The 16,041-nt window shown below is 35.9% G+C and overlaps 3 protein-coding genes across 3 annotated transcripts in view; all 3 read left to right on the forward strand.

Moving 5' to 3' along the window:
• Window positions 1-16,041, forward strand: part of LOC102609562 (disease resistance protein RPM1-like) — a 141,365-nt gene that overhangs the window by 112,445 nt on the left and 12,879 nt on the right. The gene's annotated exons all lie outside the window — the stretch shown is intronic.
• Window positions 3,295-5,009, forward strand: LOC127899966 (uncharacterized protein At4g26485-like). The gene is made up of 4 exons (XM_052434140.1): window positions 3,295-3,463; window positions 3,702-3,906; window positions 4,021-4,261; window positions 4,908-5,009. The coding sequence occupies exons 1-4, from the start codon at window positions 3,295-3,297 to the stop codon at window positions 5,007-5,009; spliced, it is 717 nt and encodes a 238-aa protein (XP_052290100.1).
• On the forward strand, window positions 11,294-14,501 carry LOC112497922 (heavy metal-associated isoprenylated plant protein 41-like). The gene is given in 3 exon segments (XM_052434141.1): window positions 11,294-12,965; window positions 12,968-13,030; window positions 14,054-14,501. Coding segments are annotated over 3 exon segments (495 nt in total). The 5' UTR covers window positions 11,294-12,865; the 3' UTR covers window positions 14,386-14,501.

Below are 16,041 nucleotides of genomic sequence, written 5' to 3' on the forward strand. Positions count from 1 at the left end.
TAGTAAAAAATTGTATCACATGCATTACCGTATTATCAAGCTTAATTTCCTCTTCATTTGCATAATTGTGCTTATTATATTGGGAAATCTATTTGGATTATTCTACAATAGTTATTTATTTTATTTAAGAAGTGAACTGAAAATGCAAGTGAAATCGCTTTTTTACAAAATTAGATGCACGTTTTGGATTGTGGTTAATTATAATTTTCAAACAATCGCTTATTTAAAAAAAAATTACTCAATTATATCTGAGTTGTCAAATTATTTTAATTAAACATATATAACCGATTTGGGTTGTCTTTTTGAACTCAATACACTAACAGTCATCAAACAATTGATTATCAAACATAATTTGAGAATAAAATCCATCACCATTGCGGACTTATTGCAACACAAAGAAAAACTATAATTGGGCAATTATAACCCACTAAACGATAGCATTCTCCTACTCTCAAGGAAAGAGAAAAAAGTGGGGGTTGTAAGTGTTAAATGGTAAAGTGACCAGGGTGTCAAAACTTCGGAGAAACAAGTGAGGGAGGAAGCTTACCATATCGAAGACATGATCGACGAGTGCATACTGACGGAGGCAAAACATTCTCATGGTGGTGGTATGATATCTCGCCTTCAAAAACTTTGTTGCCTCATAAAAGACGTCTTGCCACTGCATGGAATTGCCTCCGAGACTGAAGGTATCAAATTATCACTTGCCAACATACAGAGGAGAGCACAAAACTATAGCTTCACGACTGTGGAGCAAGGATTCAGAAATATTGTCCCACGTGACTCTCGCGTTGGTTCCTTCTTCATAGAGGAATGAAACACCAACGATATTAAACTTTGTTGCCGTTGGTGGTCTTCTATCAACCAAGATCAGGGTTTTATCTGAAAGGCGGACGTTTATAATAAAATTGGTATGAATGTACGCTGATGAGTTCTTCTTCCCCATGAAGAAAACAGGATCAGTCATGGTAGTGAATGTATAATATGCTTTCAGTAATCGTTAACATATTCTGTTTGAGCCGTTGCTAGCTGCTGTGAGTTCCTTCTTGTAATAATTTTAGTGATGCTGTAGTATTATTGCAAGGATTAATTGTCATCCAATTCACTGTGCAAGACTAAAAACTGTGTGCTTATGGCCATATGTTGCCTTCTTCGGTGTGACAAGTGAATAATTATGAGATTATCCAGCTTTCCAGTTTCCTCTTCGTTTGCAAATCTGTCAGAGTTATTTTGTCATGTTTAAGCCTATTAGGTTGCTAAAATTTGTTATTTATATATCTTACGTAGCCTCTTTGATAATTAAGAGACGTGGAAGGAAGACAGTAGCTACCAGATCTCACAACAATTGGTCTGGTTATTTTCTTCTCTGCACTCCTCTGTCACTGCATCCCCTGTTTTCTCGAATTGAGTTTCTATTTTGCTTCAGTTTTTCTAATGAAAATGATAGTGGATCTCGCTCGCGAATTTAATCTTTTCTTGTTGAATTCTGATGTCCATTATCCATAAAATTTGTTTCTTTTTTCCTTCTAATTCTTTTGGTTTACACTTACAATTAATCACTAAAGTATTTATATGCAGCTTTTCAGGATTCTCTAATTTTTCAGGGTTCTCTAAAGGATGTATTTTAAATTTTAAAACCATGGTAAAGATCAATATCTTTCAGCAGTAAAACTTCAGTGCTTCTAACCATCCAATATTTACTAAAGACTCAAATTGCAAATATTAACATAATGAAAATATCTAAACTTTCCTTAATTTATCAAAAGCATCATAGTTTCTTCAGTAAAAAAAAAAATTATTAACAAAATCTTTCATCCTTAGTTAATTCCTCATTTTCTTTCCTTCCAAAAAGAATAATTCGCCACTCCTTTTTCCCCAAAATCTTTCAAGTAATCGCAAAGGTTTCAGAAATCTCAGTAAATTCATTAGCGGACAATGGACAATAAATACACGGTCGTAATTTTTATTTCTATTTTTTCTCCGATTACTTTTTGGGCTTTAATATCGTTGGTGTCTCATTCCGATCGTTCATTTTGGTTCTTTAATTTGGGGTTATTCATTTTTTTCAGATTGCAATCTTGCAGACTTGTGCTCTGAAGGTGGCTACCCCATTTCCTGGATGGAATTGGATGCTGAGATGAGAACTGGCAAACATTGGAGGTACTTATATTTTCAATTTATTAATTTTAGACTTGATGTATATTAATTTTTTCGTTCGTATAATTTATTTAATTATTGTCTGCGTTTAGGATTATCCTACTACATAGACTGGGATGGAACGGTGCATGTATCTGGTAAAACTCACCCGTACCAGATTGTTGATATGCTTGGAAAAGCAGGGATTCATGTATTGATTCGTCAAATTTCCGGCAGACAATAATTACTCTATGAACAAGTTCTGGATGACTCATGGCAATAATTATGGACCTTATGGTTATAATTATTATTATGGTGGCTATGGATCTTATTTGCCATATGGGAGAATGGATTATTATAATAGGAATATTGATCCTTCACCAACACATTGGCATCATCACCAGCCCTATTACCCATACTACTATTAGCCGGTTGCTGCTGGCAAGTACTAGTTTTTGCAATATTATGCGGCAATTAGAAGGTATTGGTTTTGGTTAACATATGTATTTTGGTGCGATGGATTATGTTCTCTCCAATTTTTTTACTTAGAATTTTTAAAGAGAAATATTGATTAAGGTTGATTAGTTTTATCAAACCTTTTTTTTCTGCAGTTTAAATTGTTTATTCCTTGAGTATTTTTTGTGAGAAGATTTTCCACAAATTTCCTATGGAACATTAAATAAGAATGATTATTGTATATTGCATTTAATTAATATCAATTGTATGTGCGAGAGTTCAATCCCGGTCCTTTCGTTGGGACGACTTAACGTTTCCTTCGTCAAGATATAGACGACTTGTCTTACATCCGTCGTTGAAACTACCTACTCGTTGCTTTGCAGATTACTTTACTTTAAATATGCTTGGCATTTTATCTTCTCCAATAATCTGGGGTACTTTACCCTAGATATATAAGTGATAATAATTGTTCATCATTAATGGTGTAGAGTACATTACAATGAATCTAGATGAATATAAACAACTGTAAAATTTATTAAGAGAGGAAGAAATCTAGGAGACCCCTCAAAGCTCACACACACATGCACACTGAAGATTTTTCTTTTAGGAAGGGTCTTCTCATGTGTATATATAGTACAAGTTCTCATGTCTATTTATATACCGATAAAAGAAATGTAAAAGAAAATTTCTAGGAACCAAAATATGGGGGAAATTTTTAAATTGGATAATGAATTAGGAGAAAGTGAGAAAGGGATACAGCATTATGACAAAATTCTTTTGGTGGGCGAGGGAGATTTCTCTTTTGCTGCTTGTTTAGCCAAATCTTTTGGCTCAGCTGACAATATGGGTGCCACTTCACTTGACTCCAAAGGTACAAACACTTTTCTAATTACAATAATGTTGAATCTAGTGGTGACTGATCTTTTAAAGATTTTGAACCACATGTGCATGCAAATTTATAACAATGCGTAAATAAGACTTAATCTCATATTTATTATTATCTAGCAACTACCAACCATAACCTTGTAAAAACCAGCACGAACTAGTATTAGATCAGCACTGAAGTTTAATTAATAGTTCTAATTAACCTCTACAATTTTGAATTGTAGAGCTTCTAATGGCAAAATATTCAAGAGCGGCCTCGAACTTGAAAGAACTGGAGGAGAGTGGATGTACCATTTTGCATGAAGTCGACGCCCATACAATGAGCCAACACCCGATGCTTTACTCGAAATCTTTCGATAGGATAGTCTTCAACTTTCCCCATGCCGGTTTCCATTTCAATTATCAGGAGCATGACTTGTTCCTTATTCAGTAAGCTAATCTAAACTGAATCTGCAATCATCAATTGATTGAAAGGAGTACAATTAATCGATTCAAAACAATACAATGGCGAATATCAATGTATATTTTTCTTTTGGTTTACAGGCGTCACCAAGAGTTGGTAAGGGGATTCTTGAAAAGTGCAACGAACATGTTGAAGGAGAATAGGGAAATTCATGTAACCCACAAAACTGCTTATCCATTCAATAGGTGGGAGATAGAGATGCTAGGTGTGGGATTTGGGCTGTGTTTGGTGGAAAAAGTTCCATTTTACCTGTGGCATTATCCTCGTTATCAAAATAAGGGGGCAGATGGGAGCAGATGCGATGAGAGTTTTCCTGTTGGTGTATGCAGTTCATTCAAATTCGCTAAAAATTAAAAAAAAAAACCAAAAAAAATAGAACCATAAATATGACCTTATTAGTTGAGAATGAGTTGAATAAATAATATCTTGCTTTCTTAATGAAGCTTTAACTTTTTTTTTTTTTGAAACGAAATAACTTCTATTAATCACTTGAAAGGAAAAGACTTACATGAGTTGGAATTTCCTCCAACCAAATTACATCGCTCGGATTACTAACAGCATATTTAGCTAATCTATGAGCGGTTGTATTACTGCTTCTCAATACATGATTGATTTTGAAGCTCTTTTTTACACCCATACAACCTTTAATCTCACCAATTAACCAAGATATTTCTTTCAAGCTTCTACCATTAGCCAAGCTGACACAGTCTTTGAGTTTGATTCTACCATTAGCGGCACCAATCAAGCATCTATTGCCATTTTAATTCCAAAATATATAGCTTCAGTTTCAGCATATTCAACATCCCCATGAAAGTCTGTACTCTGGATTCGTGCCACCATTATCTCTCCTTTCCAGTTTCTAACTATGGCCCCTAGCCCTGCCCTAACATATATTTAGAATCATATAATAATTAGGTATTAATGGTTTTTATAGTAATTTCCATCATATTTTTGTTACCATGGACAGATGGCGTATACATATCTTCCTTCCAGTGAATTCATTGATGAGTTCATCGATCATATACTGGATCGGATTGTGGTGGCAATGCTATTATTGATATGCTTTTAGTTTGAGTAATCATTATCAGTGTTATCATCTAATACATGCTTATGTGAGTGGTTGCTGCTGTGAGTGTGAGTGTATTTCTATATATTTAAGACTGAGATTATGATTTTAGAAATGTTGTAGTACTATTTATTGCAAGGAATCGTCATCATATAATATTTAATGTTTAATAATAAAAACTGTGTGCCAATGTGGTTACCATTGGTATGTGGTTAATTTGTGTGGAATGATGCATTTGCCTTAGTTTTAATCTGTAGCTTATTGTCTTCGTCATAATAACTTAACAAAAAATTGTATCACATGCATTTTCATATTCTCAAGTTTAATTTCCTCTTCATTTGCATAATTGTGCTTATTATTTTGCGACATCTATCTGGATTAGTCTACAACTTTCATTGGATTTATTTATTTTATTTAAGAAGTGAACTGGACACGTATGTGAAACCGTTATTCTACAAATTAAATGCATATTTAAGATTGTGGTTAATAAATTTTCAAACAATCACTTATTTAAAACAAATTTACTCAATTATATTTGCGTTGTCTAATTATTTTAAGTTAACATACGTTGTTTTTGGATTGGATACAGTCACAATCATCAAATATAATAATTTGAGAATAAAATCTATCTGGATTGCATTTTGTAAAACAGAGAAAGTCTATAATTGGGCTTTAGGTTTGGGGAATTCAACTTACTAAGCCATTCTACTATTCTTAGGGGGAAAAAAATAAGTGGCAGTAGTTAGTGTTAAAGGTAAAGAATACAGAAAAAAAAAAACTTATAAAGAAAGCGTAGGTGACTCTAAATTTACAATCAAATAAAACAGAAATTTTATTTTTAAAAAATGGGTGACTCTCAAGTTAGAAAATTACAGATGATTGCGATTGAATTAGTAATTTTGCTTTTTGAAATTTCTTTAAGTTGCTCAATAAATGGTCCTGCGGAGACTCACTCCTTATAATCTATATGTTAGATCAAAGTGTTAGTTTTTGCGTGAATTAAAGCTAGAAATTTCTTTTTCTTTATTTTTTCATGTCATGGATAAATGAGAGCCGAAACAATGTCGAGTCTCTTCACAATAAAAGCAATTTTCATACATACATCTTTTCCTTCAGCCTTATGATATTCAATACACGGAGTCCTTCGTCCTTACCCCTGCCCCTTTATTAATTATTGGTTAATAAACTTGTGGGCCTTAAATGATAAGATACAAAATTTTTAACTCCATTATCAAGGTTTCGCACTAAGCATCACAGTTGTATATTGGCCGACTTAAAACATGATTATAAAAACATATTTCAGAATAAGGATATGAGTTAAAGGCAACATATATAAGAAATTGTAACTGCTGTGTTAGTAAATTGGTGGGTGAAGCAGGACTGCAGCTAAAATAAAATTAGAAGAAAAATAAAGAATAAGCACAAAAAATGGACACCAGAAATTAAGTGGTTCGGCTTTTAACCTACGTCCACGGGCGAAGACAGAAGGAAATATTTTACTAGTAAAAAGAAGTTACAAGTATTGTAGTATTTTAGCTCACTTCCCAAAATCTTAATATACCCAAACTCTCAGAACACTAATCACTCAAGAGTTTATTAAACTCTTAATACTCTCAACTCTAAAGGAAGGAAATGCTTCTCTCTCGATAGAATGAATTTGCTCATTCTCTTCGTTTATATTTATAGAGCAAGTTTTGGCACTATTCATCAATTATTTAAATTTTTTTTCTTTTCCTTCTTCGGCCCGGCATCTCTTTTTTTCTTCTCTCTCTTTTTTTTTTCTTTGGTCGGCACCAAATCCTTCTTTTTTTTGTTTTTGTTGATTCAAAGAATGCAGCAACAACCGCATACCGCATTCAAAGCAAGGAAAAGTGGTGGATTCTCCCACTTGGAGATTAGATTGAAAAATAATCAATCTCCACACCATCCTTTCTGCTTCGCCATAATCATGTTGCCTACGTTTCTGCTAGACCACAAGAGGATCTACTCCAGATAAACTTGTCAGCATTGATCAGCTTGGTCAAAACATCTGCTAGGTTCTCCTTGGTATGGATTTTCTGCAAATCCACACTTCCGTCTTCCACTACTTCTCGAATGAAGTGATACTGAACTCCTATGTGCCTTGCCCTGGAATGAAAAGCTGGATTCCTTGCAATATGCAAGGCACTTTGACTGTCATAAAACACAGAAATTTTCTCTTGTTTGTGCCCGAGCTCCTCCAATAATCTTTGTATCCAAATAGCTTCCTTGCAAGATTGTGTAGCTGCTATGTATTCTGCTTCTGTTGTAGATAAAGCCACCACGGTCTGCAATTTCGAAACCCAACTTACAACTGCTCCCGCAAGTACAAACACATAACCAGTAGTAGATTTCCTTTTATCAAGGTCTCCTGCAAAATCTGAATCCACAAAGCCCCTAACAGTAAACTCTTATCCTCCATTACATAATGCAACATCTGAGGTTCCTTTGATGTATCTCAGAATTCTCTTCATAGCTATCCAATGCTCTCCACCAGGATTCGCCATGTATCGACTGACTGCTCCCACTACTTGTGCAATGTCCGGTCTAGTACATATCATAGCGAACATCAAACTTCCCACTGCTGATGCATACGGTACTTGAGACATCTCCTTCCTCTCTGCTTCATTGCTAGGATACATACTTGAGGATAATTTGAAATTAACAGGAAGTGGGGTAGAAATTGACTTACAATCTTGGATGTTGAAGCGCCGCAAGATTTTCTTCAAATAATTCTTCTGCGAAAGCCAAATCTTCCTGTTATTTCTGTCTCGGTGAATTTGCATCCCTAGAATCTTATTTGCTGGTCTCAAGTCCTTCATTTCAAACTCTCTAGCCAACTGTACCTTCAATTCTTGGACTCGATCTTTGTTGGGGCCTGCTACCAACATGTCATCCACGTACAACAGCAAAATAATGAAATCATTATCTTTAAACCTCTTGTAATATGCACAATAGTCTGACCTAAGTCTGTTGTATCCAAGGCTTATGATGAAGGAATCAAATCTCTTATACCAACACCTCGGCACCTATTTGAGACCGTATAGAGATTTGTTCAACTTGCAAACCAAGTTCTAATTTCCTGCTTCTGCAAAACCTTCTGGTTGGAGCATATATATTTCTTCTTCAAGTTCTCTATGAAGAAATGTAGTTTTCACTTCTAACTGCTTTAGATGTAAGTCAAATGTAGCACACATCGCCAAGACTACTCTGACTGTTGTGAATCGAACTACCGACGAAAATATCTCGTTGAAGTTAATACCTTCTTTCTGAGCATATCCTTTCACCACCAATCTCGCACGATACCGCTCCACTTGGTCATTGCCATCACGTTTGATCTTGTAGACCCATTTGTTTCCAATGGCTTTTTTTCCACGTGGTAGTGGTACAAGTTCCCATGTCTTGTTCTTGTGTAGAGCTTCAATTTCTTCTTGTATTGCTGTCATCAACAAAGTAATATCTGAGCTTTCTAAAGCTTCACGGAAAGTTGATGGTTTTTCATCCTCTATTAGAAGACAATACGCAACATTGATCTCTGTGACATACTCCAAGTGCTATGTTGGCGGTCGTCTCTCACGAGTTGACCGACGAACTTCTGGAGCCTCGGACTCGACTGGTTCTTGTTCTTCGTGCTCTAGTGCTGCTTCAGAAGAATCTGAATCTTTTGGATTATTTTCCACATATACCGGTATAGTCTCTGACTTTTCTTTTACCCTGCTATCATTCTCATCTCTCCTTTGCAATTGATCTTCTATAAAAATAACATATCTGCTGATGACGATCTTGTAGGCAGTGAGGTCCCACAGATGATACCCTTTTACTCTATTAGCATACCCCAAGAAGATACATCTTCTAGATTTTGCATCTAGCTTTGTTCTTTCTTGGGCATTGTACATCACGTACACACGACATCCAAATACATATAGGTAGGAATAATAAGCTGGCTTTCCAGTCCACATCTCCATCGCTGTCTTTAGCCCAATAGCTGTAGATGGCGATTGATTTACTATATAACAGGCAGTTTTGGCAGCTTCTGCCCAGAATGAATTGGGTAAACCAGCAGTCTTCAACATAGCTCTTATTCTTTCTGTAAGAGTTCTGTTCATTCGCTCTGCCACTCCATTTTGTTGAGGAGTGTATGCCATCGTGAACTGCTTCTGAATACCTTCTTGCTTACAGAAAGCAAGAAACTCGCCGTCTGTATACTCTCCACCATTATCTGTCCTTAAGCACATGATCTTTTTACCAGATTCAAGTTCCACCCACGCTTTGTATTCTTTAAACACTGGAAATACATCTGACTTTTTCTTAATTGGATACACCCAACATCTTCTGGAATAATCATCAATGAAAGTCACCATGTACTTTGCACCTCCCATGGATATATCCGGTGATTCCCAAACATCAGAATGAATCAAGTCTAGAATGCATTTAATTCTAGCAATAGATCTATTGAATTTTAATCTATGCTGCTTACTTATAACACAATGCTCGCAAAAAGGTAAACTTACCGATTTGAGCCCTGGAAGCAATTTTCACTCAGAGAGAATCTTCAAACCTTGTTATGACATGTGGCCAAGTTTGAGATGTCATATCATTGTTGACTCTTTTCCATTTGATGTGACACACGCATCAGCCTCCTGCAGTGTTTCTCCTTTAAGCATGAATAAATTAGCACCGATCTTTTCTGCCTTTATCAATACAAGCACGCCTTTAATGATCTTAATAATTCCATTCTCCACATGAGTTTTGTACCCATGACTATCCATTTGTCCCAAAGATAATAGATTTTTTTCAGGTCGTTGACATGTCGTACCTCCCTAATTGTGCGAATTGTACCATCAAACATTTTTATTTTGATAGTACCAATACCAGCGATCTCCAATGCATGATCAACTCCCATATATACAGATCCTCCTAAGATAGGTTCATATGTGTGGAACTATTCTCTCCGAGATGTCATGTCCCAGGTAGCTCCTGAGTCTATAAGCCAGACATCATATAGTCGTTTTCTGCCTTTTGAAACCGTTGTTGCCTCGCTATAGAGAATTTCGCCATCATCGGAGGTATTTGCTACACAACCCTGAGCATTTGATGACTCAGGTTCTTTGCCCTCTTTTCTCTTCTGGTTACTCCAACACTCTTTTTTGACGCGCCCTTTCTTGCCACAGTTGTAGCATTTAACATTCTTCTTACTTCTGGATTTTGATCTACCATGATTTTGACTCCCACTGGGGCCACGTTCCGTTGATTTCCCTCTCGTCACCGATAACGCCTCCGCTTGCTACGAACTTGCTTGTCTGTTTTCATTATTTTTCCGCCTGCTCTCCTCATTTAATACAGAGGCTGCAACATCGTCGAAAACTAGACTCTCCACTAGATTGTTGTTTATCAGGTTGATGATGAGTTGATCATACGAATCTGGTAGACTTTGAAGTAGAAGCTCTGCACGTTCATTTTCCTCTATATTATGACCCAACGTTGTGAGTTGTGAAAATAGAGTCTTCAAGGTGTTGATGTGGTCGGTCACCATTGTAGATTCCGCCATTCGAAGAGTATAAAGTTTCCTCTTCAAGAAGATTTGTTGTGTAGTGACTTGGCCTCATACAATTTTGTGAGAGTATCCCATATTTCCTTCGTTGTATTTTTCTCTGCCACACTAGATAATACTCCATCCACAAGTGTCAAGTGTAGATCAGAAATGGTGTTGCCGTCTACCTCATTCCACATGTCATCACTTATCTCCATGGGCCTTTCTCCAATTGCTGCCAAGCAATTATTTTTCCTTAATACAACTTTCATCTTCATTTTCCACAATGAAAAATTATTTCTGTTAAACTTCTCAATTTCATACTTTGCCGCCATTTTGTTGATAAATACCGCACACAAGCTAGTGTATCACCATGAATAGTTGTGAGTATGTGTGAGAATGCACACTAGGAAAGTTCCCAAGAAAGATTGGAGAGGTCACAATGGTCCCACTTAAAACCCAAACTCCTTAAGCTCTTATCGCCTTTGTGACAGAACTTTCCTAGACATATACCAAACCACACAATTGCTTTACTCACACCACTATTCCTTGTTTTGCACCGTAAAATTTTTGGATCGCTCCCACCGTTTCTTATGAATAGTACCATATACGTGAATAGTATCCCTTACGTGAACAGTACCCGACTCCAAAAAAATACAACCAATAGCTCTGATACCACTGTTAGTAAATTGGTGGGTGAAGCAGGACCGCAACTAAAAAGGAAGAAAATGCTTGTCTCTCGATAGAATGAATTTGCTCATTCCCTTCGTTTCTATTTATAGAGCAAGTTTTGGCACTATTCATCAATTATTTAATTATTATTATTTTCTTTTCCTTCTTCGGCCCGACATCTCTTTTTTTCTTCTCTCTCTTTTTTTTTTCTTTGGTCGGCACCAAATCTTTCTTCTTTTTGTTTTCGTTGATTCAAAGAATGCAGCAACAACCGCATTCAAAGCAGGGAAAAGTGGTGGGCACCACCTTCTAGAAAAGGTGGTGCTATTTTCCACACATTGCTCATCAATAAAAACCCATCTTGGTTGGAAGAATTTCAGAAAAAATACAGATGATATTTTATTTGAATTTGAAATGTAAACTTAACTAAGGAAACTTATAAATAAGGAAACACAAATCCTCACGTTAACAAATAAAAAAGCAAAAACACAAACGACCACATATACATAGGCCGGGCCGTGCCCTTGGACATGACAACACGACCCTCCAATAATTTCAAGAAAAATGAGATTCACACCACATTTAGCACCACACATATCACTGAACGGTGCGTTTTCAGCTAACTATAAATTCTCACACTGTGGCCCACATTTCACACACAGCTCACACAACTCTCACGCAAATCTCACCGCTCTTTGCTCGCTCTATCGGCTTTCTCTCTCTCAACTCTGTGTTTCTCCATCAACTCTCTCCCGCGTCTTCTCTCGTAGCTCACGCATCTCACCTTGCTCTTTTTTTCATTGCGCGTGTTGTATATTGATTTATTGTTGCGAAGCAGCAGAAAGACGAGATGTAGAATGTTAGTAAGAGATGTGCACATGCATCTATACGCAACGCCCAACACTTGTCTGCTTGATTGAGTCCTGATTAATATTGATTTATTTCATTGAAAGTGAAATTAAAAGACCACGCATGGACCACAGATGTTTATAGGGAAATTGAGCTAAAGTGTATTCCAACTGCCAAGGCTTCAGTATATTCAAATGCTTGATTGGGTAAATCAATTGGCAGAGAACTAATTGTTTCTCAGAAAGACAAGAGAACAAGACATCGTGAGGGAGAGTCGACGGTCAGAACAGAGAGTGGTGTGGGAGAATTGGCTGGTCAGATTTGTAGCTTAAGTGAGGTGTGGATTTGGTGTGAGTGACGGGGAGAATGAGCGCGTTGTGAGCTATCGTGCATTGTATGCCATGCGTTCAACAATGATATTTTATAGTGTGCTCAAAACGCATCGTTCGGTGCTAAATGTGGTGTGAATATCAGTGCTGTAATTTCAATCTCTTTATTATCGTTCCCAAAACACCTTTCCAAACTTTTCCTGCATTATAAGTCATGAAGATAATTTATTAATTTGATCAAATAGTAAGGTTAATTATGTCATTGTATATTTGTGGGTCAAGTGAAGTGAAGCATTTTCCTCCATATTGATCATTTCCCTTGCAAACGTATGACAAACTTTTCAGCACTTTAATCTCACTGTTAAGTGTTAAACTCTCTCTGTATTCAACACATCGACCCTTGAATCTTGATGGCAATATTAGTAGTAGGTATGGCTGCTGAAGAAGAAGAGAAATGAGAAATGAGTTTTACAGAAAAAGATGAAGAAGAAGATAAATGGATAATGCATTATTCATCAAAGCATCAAATACTGTTAGTGGGTGAAAGAGATTTCTTGTTTTCTTTTGCTTATCGTAGAAATTTGGCTCTGCTTCTAACATCTGGGCTTCTTCTCTTGATTCTTATGGTAATTCATTCATTTCTCTAATTTCTTTCTCTTCTCTTACATCTTTTTTGTTTCTTTAGATTTTCTTTTTATCATATAATGTGGCAAAAATTACTCTATTTATAAATCTTTATCCTCAGTTTGATATGTTAAATTGTCACTTACTTTGATGTGTACCCGTAAAGAAATGATCAAATTTACAGGAAAATAGTAAAATGACTAGGAAAACTAGGAAATGCCTCTGTTTTTTTTTTTCCAATAATTGGATTTCATATGATGGGAGGCCAAAATGACCCTGTTTACAAATCTTTATCTTCAATTTGAACTGTTTTACTTCAAAACTGGAACTATTAAATAAGAGTCGGCATTAGTACAAAAATTAAATATAACAGTCTGGTCCCTTCTTTATAGGGTGAACATCATTTCAAGGTCACATGTATTTAGGGGCAAAGCTACTTTTTTCAAGTTGGTGGTTAGATTAATTTTTTTAAGTTAAATTTTTTTTAAAGTAAAGCTATTGAATTAAACCATAACAATAAGTTCACATTTTTTTAGGCTTTAAAAATATTTTGTGAATTATGTTTATTTAAAAATAAAAATTATCAAACTTCAAAACTGTGACTACAATACTCAATGAGTGCCATACTCCACAACTTGGCACTGCGAGATGGTTCTAGATTATTGACTTTTAATTACTTTTTAATTATCTAATGATGCTTAGTCTATAGAGTACGGTATCCTTAGAAATCATAAATAGACACTTTAAAGAATTAAAAGCTAAATGAGTGATAGATATCTTGTTGTAATTAGTTTACTTGAGACCAAACATAGATTTCTAAAATGAGATGGAGTGGGGAAGAAGTTGGGAAAAATGACCGTGAGCTTGAGCGATAAACTTGTAAATTATGCTGTGGTGTTTTATTAAAAATAACAGTGGTAGCTAGTTTTATAAATTCTGCATGGTAATTTTGTGAACAACATTGAAAAAAAAAAACTAAATTATTATTATTATTATTTTGTTGGCGTATCTTGCTTATTTGGAAGTGAACCTAAACTGTATATTTGGATGGACTAGAAACTGTGATTCAGAAATTCAAGGAGGCACGGTCAAAATTGGCACCCCAAGGAAGCTGGGAGCATCCATTCTCCATGGAGTTGATGCAACTGAAATGAAGGAACATCCTCAATTTAGCAAGCGGAAGTTCGATAGAATAATCTTCAACTTCCCCCATGCTGGCTTTCATGGAAAGGAAGAAGATGACGAAGTTATTGGTGAGCTGCCTGGTGAGTCCATTGGACACATGTGTCAATATAGTGAGTTAAAAATGGTTATAATACGAGGGAACTTGATATATAAAGTGATCCATATTTCTTAATAATTCAAGATGCATGTAGTGTTCAGGAGTTTGCTGTGATATTCCACTAATCCACTTCACCAATTCTCAAAAAGTTGGCTCCTACACTTGTTCCATGATCTTTCTTCTGGTAATTATCACAGAATGAATATGAGCCTTGTGGAAGGTTTCTTCAGAAATGCAAGTAGTATGTTAAGGAGTGATGGTGAAATTCATGTAAGCCACAAAACAACAGCTCCATTTTGCAAATGACATATCGAGGAACTCGCTAGCAAACACTCTTTGTCAAGACTCGACTGTGTCCAAATTACAAAAAAAGACGACCCAGGTCACAACAACAATAAAGGAGCTGGCTCGCAATGCGATGACCATTTTCCCTTGGGATAGTGCAGTATCTTCAAATTTGGATTCTATCGTGCTCTCAAGAGGTCTAAATGAATGAGTTATGGTGGATTTGCTATCAAAAGACCTAAGGCTGTTCAAGAGATTCCAATCGAAGCGCAGAAGCTTGAAACGGATCCATTTGACTGGAGATATACTAATGCAAGGTCAGCTACTGATGTGAATGAATTTCCATTGTGTGTGAAGTTTGATAGTAGCTGGGTGGGTTACTCTGTTCCAGGCTTTACCAGAAATATGACTGATGGTCCAGGATATAAGAGACAAGCTTTGATGAGTAATGCCACGTTCCATAATGGCTTCTTTAATACTCCCAACACGACGCTTAGAACAGTTGCTGACGACGTGCGCTATGTTGTTCCCGAATCACCAATTCCATATGAAGGATATAACACGGAAGTAGCAGGATTCCAAAGAGAAAATGCTAGGAGTTATGATAAAGCAGTGCGACCAGGAAGAACCTTAAACGGATTTTTGTATCCTATGGAGGGACGTGACTGTGAGGGAACTTTGAGACCAGCACAGCCGCCAAGGATGAGATTGGGATTTAGTCGCCAGCTGCTTTAAGGGAGAAGTGGTGCTATTATTCTTTCGTGGAAGATTGAGCGACTTTTTGTCTTTAGTCGTGAATTCTATCTAGTTAAGCATATATAGGTATCGTAGTGCTGGTAAAAAGTTTTGATTTGCTTTCATTTGTGTTTGTTTTAACAATTAAGAATTTCAGCAATCTGTTAGTGTGTTGCATGGTGTTGTCAATCTCCCATTTGCAAACAACTCGATCTGTTTCCTGTTGATAGAACTAAATTTAACTTAACAAGATCGATGAACTCATTAACGTATTCACCGTAAGGAAGATACTCCTCCACCGGTCAGTTAAGACATGCAAATTATAGTAATGCTACAATTAATATACTTTTATCAGTGTTATTATGTAATATATACTTATGTGAGTGGTTGCTGCTGTGAGTTAGTGTAATCTTTGTATATCTAAGACAGTAATTTTAGAATTGTTGTAATTCTATTGTCATCATATCGTAATCAAGTTTTAATTTAAAAAAAAAAAAAGAAAATTGTGTCCCAATGTGATTACCACTGCTGTATGTTAATTTATGCGGAATGATGCATGCTTTAATTATGTTTGAGTTTTCAAAAATTTTTAATCAAACATATGCAGTTGATGAGAATTGTCCTTAGTTTTAGATTCGATAATCATAATTTCACTATATTTTCTTTTAAGATTAAATCACATTGATCTCATCTTCATATTCTTAAAAAATC

This window comes from Citrus sinensis, chromosome 9 (assembly GCF_022201045.2).
Source record: "Citrus sinensis cultivar Valencia sweet orange chromosome 9, DVS_A1.0, whole genome shotgun sequence".
NCBI lineage: Eukaryota > Viridiplantae > Streptophyta > Magnoliopsida > Sapindales > Rutaceae > Citrus > Citrus sinensis.

What these genes read in the sequence shown, in the direction of transcription:
- LOC127899966 (XM_052434140.1), top strand. Translation starts at nt 3,295, where the DNA reads ATGGGGGAAATTTTTAAATTGGATAATGAATTAGGAGAAAGTGAGAAA. An exon ending in CACTTCACTTGACTCCAAAG is followed by an intron (nt 3,464 to 3,701) that starts GTACAAACACTT and finishes TTTGAATTGTAG; the next exon opens with AGCTTCTAATGGCAAAATAT. An exon ending in CATGACTTGTTCCTTATTCA is followed by an intron (nt 3,907 to 4,020) that starts GTAAGCTAATCT and finishes TTTGGTTTACAG; the next exon opens with GCGTCACCAAGAGTTGGTAA.